Source organism: Notolepis coatsorum, assembly GCF_963971535.1.
Source record: "Notolepis coatsorum genome assembly, chromosome: 6".
NCBI classification, from domain to species: Eukaryota; Metazoa; Chordata; class Actinopteri; order Aulopiformes; family Paralepididae; genus Notolepis; species Notolepis coatsorum.
The window spans coordinates 95683390-95707082 of NC_140170.1; the positions used below are offsets into that span (position 1 = coordinate 95683390).

The 23693-nt window shown below is 49.0% G+C and overlaps 1 protein-coding gene across 1 annotated transcript in view; it reads right to left on the minus strand.

Moving 5' to 3' along the window:
* Nucleotides 1-23693, minus strand: part of LOC311231261 (uncharacterized protein) — an 89485-nt gene that overhangs the window by 14590 nt on the left and 51202 nt on the right. Inside the window, exons 8-11 of the mRNA XM_084317814.1 lie at nucleotides 20669-20784; nucleotides 19195-19272; nucleotides 2461-2628; nucleotides 2084-2233 (exon numbers count right to left, since the gene is read on the minus strand). Of these exons, the coding sequence (XP_084173940.1) occupies nucleotides 2084-2233; nucleotides 2461-2628; nucleotides 19195-19272; nucleotides 20669-20784 (512 nt within the window). The remainder of the gene's footprint in view (nucleotides 1-2083; nucleotides 2234-2460; nucleotides 2629-19194; nucleotides 19273-20668; nucleotides 20785-23693) is intronic.

Consider the following 23693-nt stretch of genomic DNA (forward strand, 5'->3'; position numbering starts at 1 on the left):
CCATAGACAAATAGAGCTGGCTAGGGATGGTAAATTATGAATTTGAACCATGGCGATCAAAGTGTTAATTACAGAGCAATTGACATATATATATATATATTCTTTTTTTTATTATCTTTTTTCCCCTTCTTTTTCCGTTTTTCTCCCATCCCAATGTTAGTCGTTATGCCAATTCCCAATCCCCTTCCTGGTCATTGCGCACTCTACCCCCTACTGTTGGTCTGGGAGGGTGGAGACTATCACATGCTTCCTCCGACACATGTGTAGCCAGCCCACCGCTTCTTTTCACCTGGCAGCGCGGACTCTCTCCCAGATCCTTCCCTTGCTGTGCAGGCACTCCGACCGAACTGTAGGAGTCGCTGTTTACAACGACCAGGACCCACCCACGCCGGCTTCCCACCCGCTAACACTGCCAATTGTGTTAGTATGGACGGTCGGCCAAGCCGGAGGCACCACAGCCGGATTCGATCCCACTGGCTCTGTGGTGGTAGACAGACGCTTAGTCTGCTGCGCTACCCGGCCGCCCTGACGTATATTTTTTATCTTTCTATCTCAACAGGAAGATTTCCTAGTGTCTGGAAATCTGCCCATGTGATCCTGTTACATAAAGGTGGTCCTAGAGATGATTTAAATAACTACCGTCCTATCTCCAAGTTACCATGCTTAGCGAAAGTCTTGGAGTCTTTAGTGAATAATCAACTTAAGTCCTTTCTCTCAAATCACTCTGTACTAAGCCCACACCAATCTGGGATTGGACGGGTTTCGGCTGTCCTAACCGTGGTGGGAAGTTCGTTCGGAGTGGGTCTGAGGCGGCCAGAAGACACTCGACGGGACTGTGAATGAGGGAAACCTCAGTTGCCTTTCAAGTATAAATAAAGGTTTGAAATTAAATGAAGTGCCCTTGAGCAAGGCACTTCACCCCAACCGTTCCAGTGGAGTTGCTTAGTGGCCAACAGTGTTCAGACTGGTTGTACTGGGCAGCTCCCAGGTGTGAATGTGTGGAACTGTGCGAGTGTGAAGCAGGGTGTTGCTGAAAAGGAGCATTCAGTGAACCTACCCTGGGTAAATAAAGTTTAAAAGAAATCCACACGTTCCATTCAAATGTGGGAACTTGAGAGCTTGTCCGGTCCGTGGCAATATTTTTGCATCTACCTTCAACAACCAGCACCAGGTTGGAGGGTCGCACTTTGTATTATTTATGTGCATGGACACAGTCCCTCTTCAGACAGTTATATATATATATATATATATATCATATACAGGTGCAGCTCAATAAATTAGAATATTGTGGAAAAAAAATTAATTAAAAAAGCGAAACTCTCATTCATTACGCAGTGAAATATTTCAAGCCTTTATTCATTTTAATTTCGATGAGTATGGCTTACAGCTCATGAAAACGCCAAATTCAGTATCTCAGAAATTTTTTATATTAATATAGAAATGTCAGCCTACTAAAAAGTATGTTCACTCAGTACTTAGTTGGGGCTCCTTTTGCACAAATTACGGTACTGCATCAATGCGGCGAAATAAATGGACTTTTCCACGATATTCAAATTGATTGAGATGCACCTGTATATTACAATTGTATAGGGATGCTCGATATTGGCTTTTTTACCGATACCGATATTGTCCAACTCTTAATTTCCGATACCGATATCAACCGATACCGATATATGCAGGATTCCCCCCCCCAAATTTTTTAATAATTTCAGGTAATTAACATTACATATCTCTTGTTGTGGAATTAACACAACATTATGCATACTTTTGACAATAAATAAAATCAGAATTTGTTCTTACTTGCTTGCCTGGGTAAATAAAGGTTATAGAAATGTAAAATAATTTTTTTTTTATTCTTTTTTTTGCAAACCGATACCGATATTTTCCGATATCACATTTTAATGCCGATATCGGCCGATAATATCGGTAGGCCGATAGATAATATCGGACATTCCTACTATTGTATTCTTGCACAATCGTAGCGGGCATGGCCAACCACATTTCACTGTATGCCCTGGTATGTATGTGATAAATAAACCTCTTGAATCTTGATATAATCCCTATTTCCTATTAGTTACCAGACCTCTGTCTCCATGGCTGCCAGCCGTGTCCTTTCAGCGCTGAGTTGGTCCTCCAGGCGCTGATCGTTGTTGTTGTTGTTGGCATCCTGGGAGCTCGGAGCCAGACATCCCCTCAGCTCCCTGCTCCTCTGCTGCTCCAGCTCCGCATGGATCTGGAGGTCACACACACACACACCACACACACACACGTCCAAAAATAGTGAGTGATTTAACCCTTTCACTACCACACTACCACATGGTTAACCCTTTCACTGCGACAATACAGAAGGTTAAACATTTCACTGCCACACGGCACAGGGTTAACCCTTTCACTACCACACTACAGAAGGTTAACCACAATCACACTAGTGATAGTAAAGCTGCTGTATAGCCGGGTCACCTCTCTTTGGAGGTTGAGCTTGTCCTCTGTGAGAGTCGCCTGCTGCTCGATGCCACCGAGTGTCCTCTGGACGTCCTGCATCAGTTGTTTGCGCTCCGTATCTCGCCTGGCCAGGGCGGCCTCCAGTGCGCAGAGAGAGTTCCCCTCCTGCTGCGGGTCCGACATCCTCTGTGTGCCAAGGTTTCAATTAGGAATGTTATGCCCTCTACTTAAGCATTGCATCACGAGACAGAGTGGGTTATGGAAATGAGATCACGCCTCTGGGTGGTTGTTAGGCCCGAGGCGCAGCCGAGGGTCGTTAGACCCCCATAGGCGTGATCTCATTTCTATAACACACTCTGTCGTGTGATGTAATGCTTTTATACAATGGCCAAATTCATCCAACCTTATTGCTATACAATAAACACACATTAATTGAAGATTTATTGACAAAACCATCTGCAGAAAAAGTAGTAAAAAAAAAAAAGAGAAGTTGCCTCCGCGTGGAAGCAGCTCGGAGGTGCGCTGTTTCAAGGCAAGAATGCAGTGAGCGTGGGTTATTGGTTTGATTGATTGATTGCAAATTTGATTAATGTCCGCCTTGTTTCGAACTGGTTAAGAACGGTTAAGAACTTCATTCTTAGATGCTGCTATAGAAAGTAGGTTAAAAAAAAGAAGAAAGAGAAGTTGCCTCCTATAGGGAGGCAACTTCTCTTTCTTCTTTTTTTTAACCTACTTTCTATAGAAGCAGCTGGGAAGTGCGCTGTTTTAAGTGAGCGTGGGTTATTGAATTGATTGATTGATTGAACATTTTATTAATGTCCGCCTTGTTTCAAACTGGTTATGCTTAGGCCCTCTTTCGAAGTCGCCGTCTTTCGAAATCGGTTATGCTTAGAGTTTGGAATCAGGGCTGGTGGTCTATCGCCCTGCTCTAAAGATAAACCGACTTCGAAAGAGGGCGCGCTGCTTGGACAGTGCCTTACCAGCGCGAGGGCCACCGTAACAAACAAAAAGTTGATCGACAGCCCTGAGATCCCGAGTCCGACTGAGGTAAACCCCCAAAGCACGGACAGGACACGACAGATGAAGGCTCGCCTCTAATCCACTAGCGTGAGAAGGCGGATGAAACGCCTGAAGACTGGATTAGGCCTCAGAGTCGCACCGCTATTGGCACAAATAGACAGGCACTCAGGCCGCACCGAGAGAGCACACAGCTCACCCACACGCTTAGCGGAGGTGACGGCCAGCAGGAACGTAGTCTTGAAGACAGCTGCTCCAACGGCGCCTGCTCAAGAGGCTCAACGGGGCCTCAGACAACCGGCCGAGGACCAGTTGGAGGTCCCAACTCGGAGACAGAGAACGTTCCACCAGCTTGAGACGCAGAGCGTCAAGCAGGAACGTCCCACGAGAGGGTGGCTGAACAACGTTCCGCCCCCACACTCGACCATACGCCACTCCCCAGCGTAAGCCGTGGTAGAGGACGGAGCGCGCGCGTACCGGATAGCGTTAACCACAGAATAGTCAAGATGCATCCCCACCAGATTCACACTGTCAGCAAACAGGAAGGCAGAACAGAGTTCCGCATGGCTGAGAGAGGGCCCGCGGTGACCACGGACTTCAAAATTGCGAGGGTGACCCCCCTGCACAAAAAGGGCAGCAAATTAGACCCAGGCAACTACCGCCCTGTTTCTATTCTCACCTCCATCTCGAAAGTCATGGAAAATCTTTTCTACGAACAGGTCGAAAAGTACCTAGCGGAAAAAAATCTAATCTACGAATTCCAATCTGGTTTAAGAACATCCCACTCCACTGACACATGCCTTCTCTATTTGAACGACCACATCAAACAAGAGGTGGACGCGGGCAAATACTGCGGCATGGTCATGCTGGACCTACAAAAGGCCTTCGACACTGTCAATCACTCCATTCTGATTGACAAGCTAAAAGCATTGGTTTTGATAGTCTATCAGTGAGCTGGATGCAATCCTACCTTGAGGGGAGGGAACAGATGGTGGAGGCAAACGGTACCCTACCCCCCCCCCCCTCAGTGAGCTGTGGTGTTCCACAAGGAAGCATACTAGGACCGCTACTGTTCCTAATTTATGCAAATGACATGTCGTCAGCTTGTGACTGCAACTTGTTCCTGTTTGCGGACGACTCAGCCCTGCTGGTCTCTGACAAGAACAAGTTACAGGTTGAAAAAACCCTCAGCTCGGAACTAGGCAAAATCTGCATATGGCTCGCTGATAACAAACTATCATTACACATGGGCAAAACAGAGTCCATTCTCTTCGGTTCAAATAACAAACTCAGCAAGACCGACGGCTTCTCAGTTACAGTGGGTGACAATATTGTCACAAGGAAAGATGAAGGCATCCAATGTAATAAAAAAAGTCAACCAACGAATTCGATTCTTGTACCGGATCTCCTCTCTGGTAAACAAGAATACCCTGAAGACTCTGGCAGGAGCACTCATTCAAGGGTACTACGACTATGCTTGCACCTCATGGTACCAAAGCACCTCAAAGGCGCTAAAAACAAAATTACAAATATCTCAAAACAAACTGGTCAGACTACTGCTTGACCTTACTCCTAGAACCCACCTCACCCCTGCCCACTTTGACAACCTAGGATGGCTTAGAGTAGACGACAGAGTACAGCAACTTGCAATGGGCCTGGTCTACAAGATACACTACACAACCAAGGTACCCATGTACATGTCAAAATACTTTCCAAAGGTCAGTGAATACCACGATCACAACACCAGAGGGAGCTCCACAAATCATGTTAAACCCAGATTCGGCTCAAACAAGGGACTAAACACGTTTCGCAATTATGCAACATCAATGTGGAACGCCCTACCTAAAGCTGTAAAGGAATGTGAATCACTACCCACTTTCAAAACCACTCTCAAAGAACACCTACGAGAGACTGCAATTCGAAACTGGCCCCTGTAAATGTCCTAACCCAACCCCCTCCAATGTACAGTAATTTACCTAGTATGGTTGTCAATATTCCAATGTACAGTTTTGCTTGTTTGTACAGTGTTTCCCCCCCCAACGTACAGTAAATTACCTAGTATGGTTGTCAATATTCCAATGTACAGTTTTGCTTGTACAGTTGTACAGTGTTCCCCCCCCCAACCCCTCCTACCCACCCAACCTCCTCCAATGTACAGTTTTTACGTCAAATGTATATACTCCCTTTTCTGGACTCTTTTTGTATCACAAACAGTACTGTATTTGCAAATCTGGTATGTCATAAATGTATAGATGTAGCAGTACTGTCTATCTGTATGTCATATATGTCCTGATGAATTGAAAATGGGGGACCCTGATGTAAACGAGACGAAAGTCTTTCTCTGGTCTGCATCCCCTTAACAATTGTGTGTATTGAGCTGTACTGTATTGTACCCATTCTGCAATCTGTTAATAAAGTTTTAAATCAATCAATCAATCAATCAATCAATCAATCAATCAATCAACGGAACAGGCCACGGCGGGGCCACACAGAGCTGAATCAGGGCCGGGGACCACACAGCTAAGCCCCGGCCCGGCACGACCAGGACCAAGTCCCGCGCTCCCGACGTACCCGCCCCAACAGCTGAGCTATCGGGTGTAAGGGCGGGAAAGCGTACAGAATCCCGAACGGCCACGGAACCGGTCCCAGACCTGCCCGACTATGTCTGGACGTAATCCCCACTCATCAGGGTGAGGACCGCCCCGCGACATCACACCTGCACCCACATTCACCCTGCCGGGGATGTGGAGAGCCCTCAGGCAGAGCAGATGGATAGCGCCCATAGCCAGAGCCCGACCGCCACTCCACCCTGTCTGACAATATACGACGCTGACGTCGTGTTGTCCGTCCTGACCAAAACATGCTTGCCCACCACAAGGTGGTCGGGCCGTTTGAGGACCAGAAGGACTGCCTTCAATCCCAACACATTGAATGTAGCGCAGACCGGGCAGCATGGCAGCTGCCCCCTACTGCGTTGGTCCGACACGTCCCCCCCCATCCCATGAGGGAGGCGTCGGTGAAGACCGTGATGTGTGACAGCCTGCTGCCCAAGGGGACTCTGCAGGTGAGGGCACCAGACCCTCCCCAGAAGACGAGGTCCGCCAGTACTGACATGGGAACCTTCAGCCGCTTCCATATATCTCACACCGGGTCCATTTCCATACCGGAAAAAACCACCTCTGCATCCTCCCCATGAAGAGGAGGCCAAGAGGGACCCCAGCAGCAGGCGCATCACATCACGGACAGCGCCTTAACCGTCCTAGGACGGAACCTCCCGAGTGCGCCGAGAACCCAATCACTCGCCGCCGCTCCGAGACTGATGCCCATATAGACCTTGAGCTTAGAAAAAACCCAAGTACTCCACCCGTTGACTGGGAAGAGGAGAACTCTACTTCCAGTCTACAGCAAAACCCAGGCTGGTGAGACACCACCTGCCTGGTATGAGACCTGGCGATCTACCCTGACCGGCCAAGGACCAGAACGTCGTCCAGGGCAGAATACACTTCGTAACCCCCGACGACGCAGAGGCCCCAGTGCGGTCTACACGCACTTGGTGAAGATGCGGGGAGCCAGAGAATAGCCGAACGGCAGCCTCTGGTACTCGTACGCTAAGCCCTGCAAAGGAAGCGTAGGTAAGCCCTAGGATGGAAGATCGGGATGCGAACATGCATCCTACAGGTCTATGGAGGAGAACCAGGCCCCCACCTGACAGCGTCTAACAGGTGGGAGACGGTCAAAAATGCTTAACCTTCCACTGGACAGGTCCAGTATGGGTCTGACACCCCCCCCCCCCCCCGATTTCTCGGGCACCAGAGAATACCGGGAGGAAACGCCACGCATTGCGTCCTCCCTTGGGACCACGACGATGGCTTGCTTTGCCCACAGAGATTGGATCTCGTCGGCCAGAGCTGTCACTGCTGTTGACCCCGACAATAGGGTCTGTACCAAACCTGAAAATGGGTGGGGTTGTGTAAACACAAGTCCCCGCCTCAGCGTTCTCTCCATCCACCTCGACATATGGCACTGCTGTAGCCATATGTGATGACAATCCCAAGCGCACCCGCCGCCACTTGGCGCTGGTCCGCGAGGAACCATAGATAGGCGGCCCGGTCCCACTCGCTGTGCGTTGCCAACCCTGGACCCACCAACCGCGCGAGCAGGGTGTCTCGCGGAGTCGGGATATCAGACCCTGACACTACCAATGAGGCAATCACACCCAAGGGGGGACCCCGACAGAAAGGGCCGATTTGATACGGGGGAAGCTGACATCACACAGGGTGACAAAAAGCTCCCCCACTGAACACCTCCCCGGCATGGATTGCTGAGGAACTGTTCTACAGCTGGACATGCAAGGCGTGAGGTCCCCACACTGCTCGATAGGGTGGGTTCCTACACACCGTAGCCCTGCAGTGATATTACTACCACCCAAATCACGCGCGCCTGCCAGACCACCGCCGGTCTTCCGGCCGTGGGAGGCACTAACGTGATACTCGGCCTGGCGAGGGCGGGGCAGGGGGAACTCGCGCTGCGACCCCAAGGGCCTCGAGCTCCCCCGCTGACAACCTTTATTGTTGACAGACACAACACCAGGCTCACCAAACAGACACGTGTGGTGTGGGAGCCGCTTGACAGCACAACATTCTCACGGACAGACCCAGGCCTAGCCAGCAACTGGGTGTCAGCCCCTGTCCCCATGAGAAGCGAAACGTGGGGCCGCTTGCGCTTCATCGAAGGCACGCGGCCCGCAGCCAAAGGAAACAAATCAGAGCCCTTATCCCGCTGGTGTTGGGGGGGGGGGAGTGACTGGAGAGCGAGCTAGACACAGCTAGACGGCAACGTTTTTTTAGGGCGTGCTCATCTAATGTAGCCGATCACTCGGCCGCCAAGGCTGCGGGCCTTGCGATCACCTGTTGTCTTTGTGTCCAGGGTACCTCAGGCGGGGGAAACATGGCCGCTGGTTGAGGGCCTCGCCACAGCCGCTGGCGAGGCCGCGCCCTCACCTCTGGCTGCACAGTGTGAGGCGGTGTGGGGCCTAGGTCAAATACCGCCCGCGCTCCTGCGGAAAAACCTCTGCGGAGAGGGGAGCCCTGAGGAGGGAAAAAACTTCTCTCCTCTTCAAGGGGAGACTGATCCAACCAAAATGTCTGTAAACAAGCATTGACAGCATCCTAGCCCTCCCTGCGGTTATAGCTTGCGGCTAGGTCAAAGCTAATAACCTCAAAACCTTGCACGATGTTTCGACGTCGGCTGGCCCTAAGGCCCCGCCACCAGACACCATTTTTGACAGAAAAAACAGCAATTCGAACAATGTTACTAGTCGCTGCTAATTCTATACCATGGCGGTATAGGCTTAATAGCCCACCAGCCACCAGCGGGACACCGTTCCACCATGTCAGAGGCAAAGGACTGATGCAACCTGCTTCAGAAGCACGGAGCACCAGTGGTGGCTGCAACAAAAAACTACTACTAGTGAAGCACTGCCTCACTAGTAGGAATGCAGCAACCTCCACTGTGGTGTGCACCCATGAAGGGGTAAATGAATAAATGAACGAAAACTCCACTAACACACTGCAGAATGGGCTAGCCCATACACACAAATGTTAAGGGGATGCAGACCAGAGAAACACCAGTCACAATTCATAGATTCACAAAAAGCACACCAGCCCTAGGCCTCAGCCCATCCACTCATGAAATGGTAAACAAGCCCCCGTCAAAACTCCCAACAGTAGACACCGATTGACCGTCAGCATGAATGGTTAAGAGGAGGGAAGACCTTTTAGAAAAGACAGCCCTCGGCAGGGAACAAGAAAGGAGACCCAGCGTTGTAGCATTAGCATTAGCCGCGCGCACTAGGATAGCTGGGAAAACACCCAAAACAGAGTCATGACGACCATGTTTTCCCAAATATCCTGCCTCTCGCGCCAATACACAACTCGGCTGTCTCACGGGACAACGAGCAGTATCACAAATGCTAGCATTAATGCCTGGCAGCGCAGGCCCTACCTGTGCGTGACCTAGCCCGACAGTTAGCCGCCGCGCGACGTCCCTCGGTCCGCTGTCACGAGACGAGGAAACCCAGGACAGGCCCGATGCGCTGGTGAATCTCCGGCGAAAACCCAACATTGTGTAATTTCTCTCTGCATTTCATAACAACTAGTTCATGGAGTGCACTGCAGCGTCCATGTTGGAAACAAAAAAAGAGGAAGGGGGAGTGTGACCATGTCTGGCGTCATATAGTAGGACGCAGGGGCGTGGCCTTGTCACGTGCATGAGAGTGCAATTGTTTGTTCATGAGCACAGTAGGTGCTGGAGATAAGAGATATCTCATTATGGCTAGAGCGAGACGCGATTGGCCAGTATGATAATATAACCTACTTTCTATAGAAGCATCTAAGAATGAAGTTCTTAATAGTTCTTAACCAGTTCGAAACAAGGCGGACATTAATAAAAATGTTCAATCAATCAATCAATCAATTCAATAACCCACGCTCACTTAAAACAGCGCACCTCCCAGCTGCTTCTATAGAAAGTAGGTTAAAAAAAATTTGCCTCCTGTAGAGGGAGGCAACTTCTCTTCCTTTCTTTTTTGAACCTACTTTCTATAGAAGCATCCAAGAATGAAGTTCTTAACCAGTTCGAAACAAGGCGGACATTAATACATTTTTCAATCAATCAATCCAATAACCCACGCTCACTTACAACAGCGCACCTCCGCGTGAGCGTGTGTTATTGGTTTGATTGATTGATTGCTTGAACATTTTATTCAGTGAAATTAATGTCCTTTTGACGAATGGCATCTAACGACAGACTTCCTGCTATTTATATTTTGTTCCACAATTACTCATGACCCACCAATTACATAATCCAACATTGTGTAAGAAACTAACACATTCGCCGTGACAGAATAGTTTTTGATTTAGTCGTTATTACGCTTTCAACACATCCATTCATAAAGATTTTTGTCCGCCATCTTGCTTTCATTTCTAAAACCACCAACGGCGGAGTGATTGTAATTCGGTCGTGGGCGGGTTCTGGGATCACGAGCGGGGGTTATAAGAAATAACCACGTCTAACTTGACTGTTTCAGCCAATCAGAATCGAGAAATTTGCATGCCATTGTATAATATATACTACGATATTATACTTGCATAAACAATCAAAACATACTTGTTCATACTTCGCTGATTCATACTCTTTGCACATAACGTTAGGTTATGACTATAACCAAGTTCTGTTAGTTAGGGGCGATGCTTGGCTTCGCCTTCTGCACTATCTCGCGTACGTGCACGCGTACTGAATAAACCACAAATGTACCTCTAATACCAGTATTAGTCTGACCACACCCCTCATCAGCTTACCTTCATAAGCAGGTGTGTGGTCACCTGCTCTCCTCCTTCCCAAGCTTTCACCACAAGGTGAGGTCAAGGGCTGCAGCGGCCGTCCGAAGCCAAGCATCGCCCCTAACTAACAGAACTTGGTTATAGTCATAACCTAACGTTCTGTATCGTTAGTGGCTTAGCTTGGCTTCGCCTTCTGCACAAGGGAGGCCAAGCGGAGCCACTTGGCTGACAAATACACCCCGCTGACAGCCCCCCAAAACCATCAGAACAGGGAGGGCCGAGCCCCCCCGACCCCCCCTAATGGAGGGTAGCCCCCCTATTAGGGACGTCACGGGAGGGCGACGGACCCGACCGCGCGAAGAGGCACTCAAGCAACTCAACGCACAGGGTGAGCAGACCGTGGCTTGACCCACGACTACACACACGCACAACCCGCATGCCACCCGGGAACGAACGGAGGAACAACCTCGTTACTGCCCCCAGAATCACGGGGTCAAGGGCAAACCCAACCCCGTGGCAAGGCCGTAGCAGCGGAGCACGAAGGAAGACCCAGACCCACCAAAAGGACTGGACTCCCTGGAATGGGGGCCCGGAGAAGTCCATGATGCCAGCATCAAGACCCCACCAGGTGGGCACGTAGTGCCCCGCCCCCCACATCGCCAGCGTATTCGGACAAAGGCCCCTCAGTTACTGCACCTGGTATTCCCAGGCGGAACCAACCAGGCCAGTAAGCCGAGCGGGCCCCGTCCCCCCAATAGTACACCGCCTGGCACACTGACCCTGCAGAATAGGCAGTCAGCATGGCCGTAAGCACACAAAAAAGGTTAACCAACGGAAGCAGGCAGCGCACCGGGGAAAAACCAGGCAACAGGCTGTTAACCCTAGCCTGGAGACTGCGGACGAGACAGGCGCCAGAGGGGACAGCTGAACACAGCCGCCCCGGCGGAAGGAGCGTAAGCTGGCGGTGTTGCATGACCAAGCCTCCATTTAACAACCCCCACCCAGAGGGGTCGAGGCAGAGAAGGCTGACACGATTGGCAGACGTCATGAACGTGCAGGGGCACCCTCAACCGGTGAACCCGGGAGTTGACACTGCTCCAACACACCAGGGAACCAACCACCTCGGTGTTACCCAATGCGGTGGTTGTTCCTATAACCCCTCAAGAAAAAACTCCAAAACACACCTGCGGGTATACACCGGCTATACCGCAGTACAAGTGTTTCAGTTTCCAAAAAGGGTTAACCCAGGCCTACGGGTCGCAAACATCACTTCGGACCGGGCCTGGCGGTACGGGAAGCACAGGGTCACCAGAGGAGGTCAAAAAACCACCCCCACAGGCCCCTCTTCGCCATGCATGAGAGAGGAGCGAAAAACAATGGAGAACCAGCCCCTAAGCACACCGTACCTGGTATTCCCCGGCGGTCTCCCAACCAAGTACTAACCAGGACCAACCTGTGTAGCGGCCGAGATCCGACGAGATCGAGCGCGTACAGAATGGCATGGCTGTAAGCCATGACGACAGTGCTGAGTAAAAACATACCCAACCAGGGTCTCCATAGCGCTTAACCCTGTGACACCCAGACCGACCTGGCATTTTTCCCCCTGAAAAAAGCCCAAGTCCCTCAGGGTACCAGAACAGCAGATCTGCATCCCCGGCGGACAACGGGTTCAACTGATCTGGACCAGCGTGACCAGAACCAGTCCCGTGCCCTAACCACGCCGACATGCCCCAGGAAAAGGGCAGATATGCGTGTTGATCTTAACATGAAAAGAAGGCGCCACCCAGACGTCGGGACGAACCGCGCCTGGTGGCCCACCCCAAGGGCGTGAGACCCCACTACATATGTTCAGATCCATCCCGTCATCATCCCCCAGACATGAACGAGGATCCGTCGACAACCCACCCAGGTCATGGGATGTGGTCGCCGGAAGAGGAAAAACCCCCATCTCAGTTGCTTTATAAAAACGCTGTTTCAACCACAAGCAACTAAGGCGTGCCAGTCAATCGCCTGTTTACAGCGAGCTAGCACTATACGTGCGTCGGGACACACCCCCATCAATGAACAGGCTATTTAGACCTGCCATTGAATCCCCAAGGCGCCCAGGGGAACGACAAGAGGGGTGTGACACTCCCTAACTCCAACACTTCTGGAATAGAAAGAAGGAAGCATCAACAGTATGTATCCCAGTCTACACAGCCGGGGTAAAAAATGTTCACATTTTTACATCCCACCACCCTCCCATAGGAAAGAGACGGGGATCCCCAGAGAGACTTCCCACGCGAGCTGTACAGATTGAAAAGAATATATTGCACCTTGAGCCATGTAAAAAACTGGTTTTAGGGCCTCCGGGGAAGAGGCACCGAACCCATACACACTCAATAAACGAATTGAATCGAATATACATACAATAGAAAAGGACCCTTCTAGAGGGTCCACTCACTTTGACAATCTGAGGAGGAAGGCTCTGTACTCTGATGGAGGCTTCCTCACATGGATCACATGGAAGAAGGAGTCCGAACTCACAGAAGGCCTGAGTAGGCGCTTGGTGAGGAGGAGCCCTGACCACCCCCCCTGAAAACAGATCCATCACATGGACCTGAACAGCACACGGAAGTCCTACCAACAGAGACGCGCACGGTGACGTACTCTATGGCGGGGGAATTCCTGCGGTGCACACGCCCAATATACCAGGCCGTGGGACCAGGAACTCCCTCCCCCCCCCCCCCCCCCCCCCGTAACGTGCCGAACCGCCACGTGACGGGAACCTTGAAGGACAGGGGGTGTACCCCTGACCGACAGAACAACGGGGAGAGGAAAGGTTACCAGTTCACCCCTTTACGACCCCACACCCATGATACGACGTAACGACAAAAAGAGAATATGACACAGTCATAGTCAACCCTATGAAGCGTTTCACAGCTCCACACAGCGCACGAGCTAACCTGCTATCTGATTTTTACTAAGGAAAAACACAGAATAGAGAGGGCTCTAAGAACCCCGGTCCAACATACACATGTGCTTCTGTGGTCAGTACAACCCAGTTGCAGGTCACATGACACACACAACCCATCATCATCACAATGAGAGAATACATCATTCTTGATTAGTATCGACCACAGGCCTTGCTAAGCCCACATGACAGCAACCAAACCAATTTCCCTTTAGGAAATAAGTTTCTCCAGCAGATTTAGCACAACCTCAGCAATCAAGCTGAGAGTTACATCGTATCCCTACCACACAAAAGACACAATTAATGCACAACATGTCTGATAGGAGGTGATAAAGTCCCCAGGGAACCGGGGGGGGAAAAACACAATCCTCCTATTTTACCCTCAATACGGCCAGTTAAAACAGGAAAACCTGTTAATGTGTGAACTCACTGTCCATTGTCATTACAGTCTGAGAAAGAACATTCTTTTACTCACTCGTCACCAAGCATAGCTTCATAGGTTAGTTGCCTTAGTAGTGAGTACACGGTACACATAAACACCATGATGTTTCTCACACAACAACCAGATCAATACATCACGACCTGCACAGAGAAGCTACTGCCAGTGACAAAAACAGCTCACACACAACCCGCAACGTATCTCAAATGCATTGCAACAACACACGCTTTGGGAAAAAACACCGTCATTCACAATACATTTAGCAAGGTAAAACCAGAAGACGTGTTATGAGGGTCTGGCCAACCCCGTACCTGCCCGGAACGCAGATCAGCGAAGTGCAGTCATAAGCCACCGTAGAACACAGCCCTCTTTGTTGACGCAATCCCCGTCTAGGCTCAGGCAGGGTTGACGAACATCCCCTGTCAAAGATGACGTCGTGGTCAAGAGTGTAAAACATGTTAAAAATCAAAGCACGTTCAACAGAATAGCATCAAGCTAACGGCTGCTCCAACCGTTCTGGTGCTATCGCTTCCGCTCGCGAGACGCCGATCTACGACGCACGCGATCAGGAGCGAGCTCCCGGCGGCGCGCGAGAAGCCTAAGCTACCCCGCGCCAGGCCACCGACCGGCTAACCGTAAGCTATGAACATGTAAACAATGACATAACACTCACCCAGACAGGCCGCCGTTCTGAACCCTCCTCACTTTTTAAGAGAAAAGAGAAAACAAGACGTCAACACCGCTTCACAACGGTGACATTAACACGTCCGGCGGAATCAGCACAGTACCAACTGGCCTGTATAGCTGACTTTGAACATGAATCTGCCGCTATCGCACATTACATGCACATATCCCCTCGTGAAGGAATACTCTCATTTGGATATGAAAGATGGGGTCTTAACACGGTGACAGAGAGAATCCACTCGTCCAGAACACACAGGGATCACCAGTGTCAATGGTCGCGGCCCACTAGTTAAAACTATAATGGTCGCCAGACCAAGGCCTTCTGTCGCCTAGACGGCTAAACAAAGGACCCTAGCCTGGGGCCGGTTTCCATAAACTTTGTCTAGTAGCCCCCATAGCACTAACAGACAAGTGGAGCCCGCCAGCAAACACTACTCACCCAACCTGGAACGCACCGCTCCTCACAACAGCGGCATGTCCGACAGTTCAGCTGTGGCCTGACAGGTTTCACCCCAACAAACACAGCAAGGAACTGCAGTTGAGAAGCATGCAGCGGCGTGCTCCCAATACGAAAACCGGTGGAGGGTTTGTAGAATGATCATCATCTTCTAGACACTCCAGTACGAAGACAATATCGCCGTATTTTCTCGAAAATAGTGAGAGAGAAAATAAAGATATGATGTCAACGTATCCTTGTTTCCCAAGCTGTTCCTAATCCAATTTCTTCCATCATGGTGTCAAGTGTGGGGATCTACCGAGGCACCTCTTCCTTGTGGTGAAAGCGAGAAGGAGGAGAGCAGGTGACCACACACCTGCTTATGAAGGTAAGCTGATGAGGGGTGTGGTCAGACTAATACTGGTATTAGAGGTACATTTGTGGTTTATTCAGTACGCGTGCACGTACGCGAGATAGTGCAGAAGGCGAAGCCAAGCTAAGCCACTAACGATACAGAACTGCCCAATTGCACAGCCCTGCTAATTATCCCATCCCACTGTATTGTTATTTCATTCTAATTTGTATACTTGACCACATCTTGCCCAGTTGTACAGCCCTATTCTTATTCCTATTTAATTTTGTACTTATAATTGTACTATATTCTATTGTGCTATATTTAATTTAGTTTATATCCCATTTTATTTTATTCAACCTCTTTATTTACAGTTGTACAGCCCTGGCCTATATTTTATTTCATCATTCTATTCTATTGTGCTTAACTTAAATTCCTTGTATGTGAAAACTACTTGGCAATAAAGACCTTTCTGATTCTGATTCTACACTGTAAAGCACTTTGCGTCCCATGACTTGAAAAGCACTATGTGGTCATTCGTTCATGAATTCATTCACTACTCTGGGTGATAAGGTGACAGGGTAAGGCAGAACGCGTTGTTTTAGGCTCCTCAGGTAATGGTTGCATGAGTCTTACAGTGGGACCTACTTTAACAAGCTCAGTGGTTTGCTGACCCTGGGTCTGTCGTCTGTGCAGTAAATAGTCTACGAACAGGTCGAAAAGTACCTTGTGGAAAAAATTCTAATCTACGAATTCCAAACTGGCTTCAGAACATCCCACTCCACTGACACATGCCTTCTCTATTTGAACGACCACATCAAACAAGAGGTGGACGTGGGCAAATACTGCGGCATGGTCATGCTGGACCTACAAAAGGCCTTCGACACTGTCAATCACTCCATTCTGATTGACAAGCTAAAAGCAATTGGTTTTGATAGTCTATCAGTGAGCTGGATGCAATTCTACCTGGAGGGGAGAGAACAGATGGTGGAGGTAAACGGTACTCTATCCCCCCCCCCCCCCCCTCACAGTGAGCTGTGGTGTTCCACAAGGAAGCATACTAGGACCGCTACTGTTTATGCAAATGACATGTTGTCAGCTTGTGACTGCAACTTGTTCTTGTTCGCGGACGACTCAGCCCTGCTGCTCTCTGACAACAAGTTACAGGTTGAAAAAACCCTCAGGTCAGAACTCGGTAGAATCTGCACCTGCCTCGCTGATAACAAACTATCATTACACCTGGGTAAAACAGAGTCCATTCTCTTCGGATCAAATAACAAACTCAGCAAGACCGACGGCTTCTCAGTTACAGTGGGTGACAATATTGTCACAAGGAAAGATGAAATGACATACATGGGTTCCATCCTAGAGGCAAATCTTTCCTGCACTCATTCAAGGGTACTACGACAGGCGGCTGATTGGCGCAGTGGGCAAGGCGCTCGCCACTAACGCAGGAGACGCTGGGTTCGCGCCCAGCTCTCGGCGTTGCTACCGGCTGGCCGGTCGTTCATACTAACACAATTGGCAACAAGTGTTAGAGGGTGGGAAAGCCGGTGGGTGGGGATTGGACGTTGTGGACAGCGACTCCTACAGGTCGGTTGGGTGACGCCTGCACAGCAGAAACAGGAAGTATCGGGGGCAGCGTGAGCCTCCCATGCGTTACTCCTCGCCACTGAGAGTTCGAGCTGCTGCAGTGAAAAGATGCGACAGGCTGCTTCCTCGTGTACCGGAGGGGACACGTTATGCAAGGCTTCTGTCCTCACTACAGCCGACCAGTGGGAGGCATAGTCTAGCAACATTCAAGACAGGGGAGGGAAGAATTGGATAATACGAAATTGGGATGGGAGAAAAAATTGAAAATTATGAGAAAAAGTGGATAAAAAAAAAAGGGTACTACGACTATGCTTGCACCTCATGGTACCAAAGCACCTCAAAGGCGCTAAAAACAAGATTACAAATATCACAAAACAAACTGGTCAGACTACTGCTTGACCTTACTCCTTACTGCTTTTACTCCTAGAACCCACCTCACCCCTGCCCACTTTGACTACCTAGGATGGCTTAGAGTAGACGACAGCAGAGTACAGCAACTTGCAATGGGCCTGGTCTACAAGATACACTACACCACACAGGTACCCATGTACATGTCGAAATACTTCCCAAAGGTCAGTGAATACCACGCCCACAACACCAGAGGGAGTTCCACAAATCATGTGCAACCCAGATTCGGCACAAACAAGGGACTAAACACATTTCGCAATTATGCCACAACAATGTGGAACGCCCTACCCACAGCCATACAAATATGTGAATCCCTACCCACATTCAAAACCCACCTACGGGAGGCTGCAATTCATCATCATCATCATCCAACCCCCCCCCCCCCCCCACCCCCTCCTAATAGACAGTCTCCTCCCCACCGTATGTAACGTCTTTCTTTGGTCTGCATCCCGTTAACACATCCTGCGCCAAAATCGGCGTACAACGTGTTTCAAGGTCATGCTAATTCTGCCATTCCACGGCGTACGACGTTATTGAGATCATATTTAATTTTTTCGCCATGGTATTCAGAATGCCCTCACGGAGCCTGGTCTGATGCAGTGGGAGCCTGCACAACTCTGCAACGCTTCAATACTGCCCCCTGGTGGATGATCGGCGAGTTACAACCGGAAATGGATCTCTTGTGATCTCGGTGCACCGGGCAAATGCGTCCGGCACTCACATATTGTTGCGGGACTCTAGACACACATTGTGTATATGGATTGCTGCCATAACTCAATAATCGATATGATTTGGGTGTTTATTATGATTATACAAACCGGAAATGGATCTATGAGATCACGTCAAATAAGTGGGATCTTTTTCCTCCAATCTCATCGGCGAACGGTAAGAGGACGCTGACGTCATTTTCAGCGTGAGTGTTTATTATTATTCATGCAAACTGCTCTGATCAATATATCACCCATACTACATAAAGCATTTACTGACGATCACGGAATTATAAACGACCCCCCCCCCCCCCCGTTCATCCGCGCATGATCAGTCATAACGTTTAGGATCATGTACAGTTGAAATTTTTAATATAACGTGTATCGGCAACAAACGGCAGTTGATAATCTATATATGCGTTTATGCCTATAACTCACGTTCTAGGAATTACTGCAGAAAACGATAAAAACATTTATATTCTAGACGGTATTTTCGTATGAATCTATGTATGAAAAAGTATAACGTTACTACATCCTGAACGATAGATAATCGATGTTGAATGGGCCATAGTAATGTCAATTTAGCAATACAATTTAAAAAGTTATAGCCCTGCAAATAAGGTAAACATCTCCATAGGCTTAGACTGGTGGCAGTGATCATACATTGATGAATAGAAGCGTGGCAGTTAATGTGTTAACAATTGTGTGTATTGAGCCGTACTGTATTGTACCCATTCTGCAATCTGTTAAATAAAGTTTTAATTAATTGATTAATTGATTGATTCATTGATTGATTGATTGATTCATTCATTCATTCAAGGACCTGTTGTGTTGGTTTCTGATGCTGCTGGTCCTGCAGGTCAGTTCCCAGTCTGTCTACCTCCTTCTCTAGAGACTGAACCTAGTGGTACAAACACACAGAACAAACACACGTCAACCTAAATGAATAGGAACCACCCCCTCGCTGTGTGTTTTTGGTGTATGTGATTTAACCGATAGCATTGTAACCATTCTACATGGATGGAGATGGATTTTTTAATTTTTTTTAACCAATTGTGGTGGTAGAGGTGGGGTTAGGCATAATTAATTAAGAACGCAGCGACTGTGATTTGGTGCCACAAACCAATTTTTGAATGAGGTGAAACCTTAGGGGAAATGTCCTCCTGTTTGCATTATAGTACAATTGGCATTTTGAGTACACAAAAGAAACGCATTACATCCCCTCAAACAGCTTGATTTCTAACCTGTGGGGACTTTTCAGAGAATGCTTGGAGCCTAAATGTACAGTATTTAGTCTGTGTTGTATATTTGTTTTGACTGCACACATGCATTTTGGTTACACTCACTTCCGGTGACTTTATTTTACCTGGTCACTTGCACAGCGGAGCTTAAGGAAACAAAGAGGGCAGTATGGCTTCTGATGACCGTCGTCATCACCTCACGTCACATCATATGACACCACACCACACCTTACCACACCACACCAGACCTCTTTGATAGCAGTAGCTACACTTGAAACATGATGTGATGTGATGTGGCCCCCATGTCGCAATTTTTTTTTATTCAACAGGTACTACGTTTTATGATGACTGGATGTTCCTGGCCAAATTCCCAATCAGGTCCCAGACATCAAGGCCACCTAATCATCCCTCCCCCTTAATTGGCTGATATCAATCCCCATCTCCTGAGCCTTTCAGCCATTGTGTAGTGTGATGTGTGCCTGGTGCCAGTGTATGACAACCATTGAGCCTGCATAGCCCAAGGTTGGGTGCTACACAGTGGTGGTGAAGGAGGACATTTCCACCCTACATTGTAAAGCACCTTGAGTGTCTATAAAAGCACTATATAAATGCAATTCATTCATTCATTCAATGGTTGTGAAATGATGGTCATGTGATATTACATTGTGCTTAATCACACACAGACACACACAGACACACACAGGAGTGACTACAATACCTTATGCTTCATGTGAGTATGTGGGTAAATATATGCCTAGTCATACCTCTGGCTCTCAGCCCAGGGCTCATATTCAGATCGCATGTTAGATATTTGCTGATTTTATATAATCGTGTCCTTTAAAATATAGTGATAAAGCTCTGTAGTTATTGTATACCCTTTCAATGGAATTGCGTTGCTAGGGAACAGCTTATGCCCACGTTTATGTGTCCTGCTGGCTATTGATATGAGCAAATACCGCAACAGGAAATACAATTGGGCCCATTTTCAATGTTTATGTTGTCATGTTTGAAAAGGTCTACTGGTGTCCCTGATAAGTGTCTAGGTGTCCAGGCTACCTTCTCTTGGAGTGAGCGTCTCTCAGCGTCGATGGAGCGCACCCTGGTCCTCAGAGCTCTGATCTCCTGGTCCAGACGATCATTGAGCTCTTTGGCCTTACGTAGCTCCACCACATCTTTGCACACAAACACACAAAGAGAATGTTCTGATTACATGCCTGATATTATCAATGATAACGGCATTTTGACGTGTCATCGCAGGGTATTGATCGCATCGGTCTGATGAGCAAAACTGGGCCGATGTGAACAGCTGATGATTATTTCTCTGTCTAGCTGCCGTAGTGTGTGTGTGTGTGTGTGTGTGTGTGTGTTAAAAAAAAAAATTTGTTTAGGTAACGTTACTTGCATGTGACAATGACGCAGTACAGGATTGTGGGCTAACATTGTTTCAGTATATATACAAATTAGATTGTCAAAGAAATTTGTTTTATTTATACAGATTATATTGATAATAATATCGGTTACTGGCCCTAACAGAAATATTAATATGCATCCTTAGTTTATTTAGACATAAAAAAAATAACTAAATGGATATGCTGCATGTGTCAAGGTTAAACCTGATGATGCTACTGTAGCATTGCTTTTTTTTATTTTAATTTTTTTTTATAAATGTCTAAATTAACCCTTTCACTGCCACACGACAGAAGGTTAACCCTTTACTATCACACAACCGACGGTCGCCGGCTGTTAACCGGCTGTTGTGTGGCAGTGAAAGGGTTAACCTTCTGTGTGTTGTCGCAGTGAAAGGGTTAACCGTTTTGGTAGTGCGGCAGTGAAAGGGTTAATGTTATGCATGGTAGTTACATGTGTGTGGCTATGCATGCTGAATTGCGACCACTCATCCACTCACTCACAGACGATCCATCACGAGTGTTTTGTTGTGGGTCTATTGCTCATTGCTTTAACGTCTGGCTCTGACGAACGCCACCTCTCCAGTTACAGGTGTGTGTTTCCTTTTATACAGCGGATAGGAATGTAAGGTATGTGTCTGAAAGGTTTTCTTCAAAGCAGTGTACACATACATGAGAATAAACCGTCGAAAGCAAGGAAGCTTGAGGCCAGTGCCCGGGTTACCACAGCCCACACGTTATGGTAATCATATGATATCAGCAACACATTGGCTGGAACACCTTCCTGACCAAACCGGTTGCTCGGCCGGGACTACCTGTTGTATGCTGATGCTCTACAAAAGTGATTAATCAATAACAAAAGGTTATCCTATAACGTATATCCTATAACGCCTATATCCTATAAGAGCGTCTCGCTCTTCGCCATAATGAGATATCTCTTATCTCCTAGCACCTACTGTGCTCACGAACAAACAATTGCACTCACATGCACGTGACCAGGACACGCCCCCGCATCCTACTATATGACGCCGGACATGGTCACACTCTACCTTCCTCAGAAAAAGTTTCCAACACTGAAAACCCAACCAAGGGACCTCAGGGCGCTAAGAGCGAGACGCTCAGCCAGTATTCATATAACTAGGTTATAGGATAACCTTTCGTTATATTATCATACTGGCCAATCGCGTCTCGCTCTTCGCCATAATGAGATATGGGGCAGAGCAGACGCGTGGCCCGACAAGTGTACCCCCTGAGGGCCCGCAAGCCCTACTACCAGGGGGGAGGGGAGTCCCGTCCACCTGCCCGTCCTAGCGAAGGGGGGGAGGCAGTCAACTCCACCAAAGTGCGAAAAAAAAGGGAACCAGAAACCCCTAAACGCGCACAGTACAGGCGGGACCACGTGTGACACATCACCCCATGGCACATACCCACAGACCCCTGCTAACCCACCGACAGGCGGGACGCAGGGGAGGTCCCAGACCTCAGAACCGCCTGGGAGACAGAACCCCTAGTCATGTCCATGAGGTAAAACTTAACGAAAGGGACCCGGGGACGACCAGGAGGACGCAGCACAGATGTCCTCCACCGAGGCCCCCCCTAACAAGGCGGCACCGCCACTCCACGAGTGGAGTGCACCCTGACACCTCCAGGGGGGACCTGTCCAGCCAACATGTAGCAAAGGGCAATGACCTCACACAACCAATGTGACAGGCGCTGCTTGGACAGTGCCTTACCAGCGCGAGGGCCACCGTAACAAACAAAAAATTTATCGGCAGCCCTGAGATCCCGAGTCCGACTGAGGTAAACCCCCAAAGCACGGACAGGACACGACGGATGAAGGCTCGCCTCTAACCCACTAGCGTGAGGAGGCGGATGAAACGCCTGAATCACAATATCCCCGGAGCGAAAAGAGCTCCGGATATTCTTTGGCACGAAGACTGGATTAGGCCTCAGAGTCGCACCGCTATTGGCATGAATAGACAGGCACTCAGGCCGCACCGAGAGAGCACACAGCTCACCCATGCGCTTAGCGGAGGTGATGGCCAGCAGGAACGCAGTCTTGAAAGACAGCTGTTCCAACGGCGCCTGCTCAAGAGGCTCAAACAGGGCCTCCGACAACCGGCCGAGGACCAGTTGGAGGTCCCAACTCGGAGACAGAGAACATTCCACCGGCTTGAGACACAGAGCGCCAAGCAGAAAATGTTTCACAAGAGGGTGGCTGAACAATGTAACGCCCTCAAAACCCACATGACAAGAGGATATAGCTGCGGCGTATACCCTCACCGTGGAGGCCGACAGTCTACCCAAAATAGACTGAAGGAAGGAAAGGACAGCGTCCAGGGGGCAGGACACCGGGTCCCAGCCCCCCACCTTACACCACTCATGAAAAGTATGCCACTTACCCGCATAAACCGCGATAGTGGAGGGAGCATGCACGTTTCGGATGGTGTCGACCACAGAAGGGTCAAGACCCATCCCCTCCAGACTCACCCCCTCAACAACCAAGCCATCAAGTTCAAGTTCCTTGGTAGCCACGGCGGGGCTACCAAGAGCTGGATCAGGACCGGGAACCACACAGCCGTGCCCCGGTCTGGCGCGATCAGGATCAAAGTCCTGCGCTCCCGACGTATCCGCTCCAACAGCTGAGCTATCAGATGTATGGGGGGGAACACGTA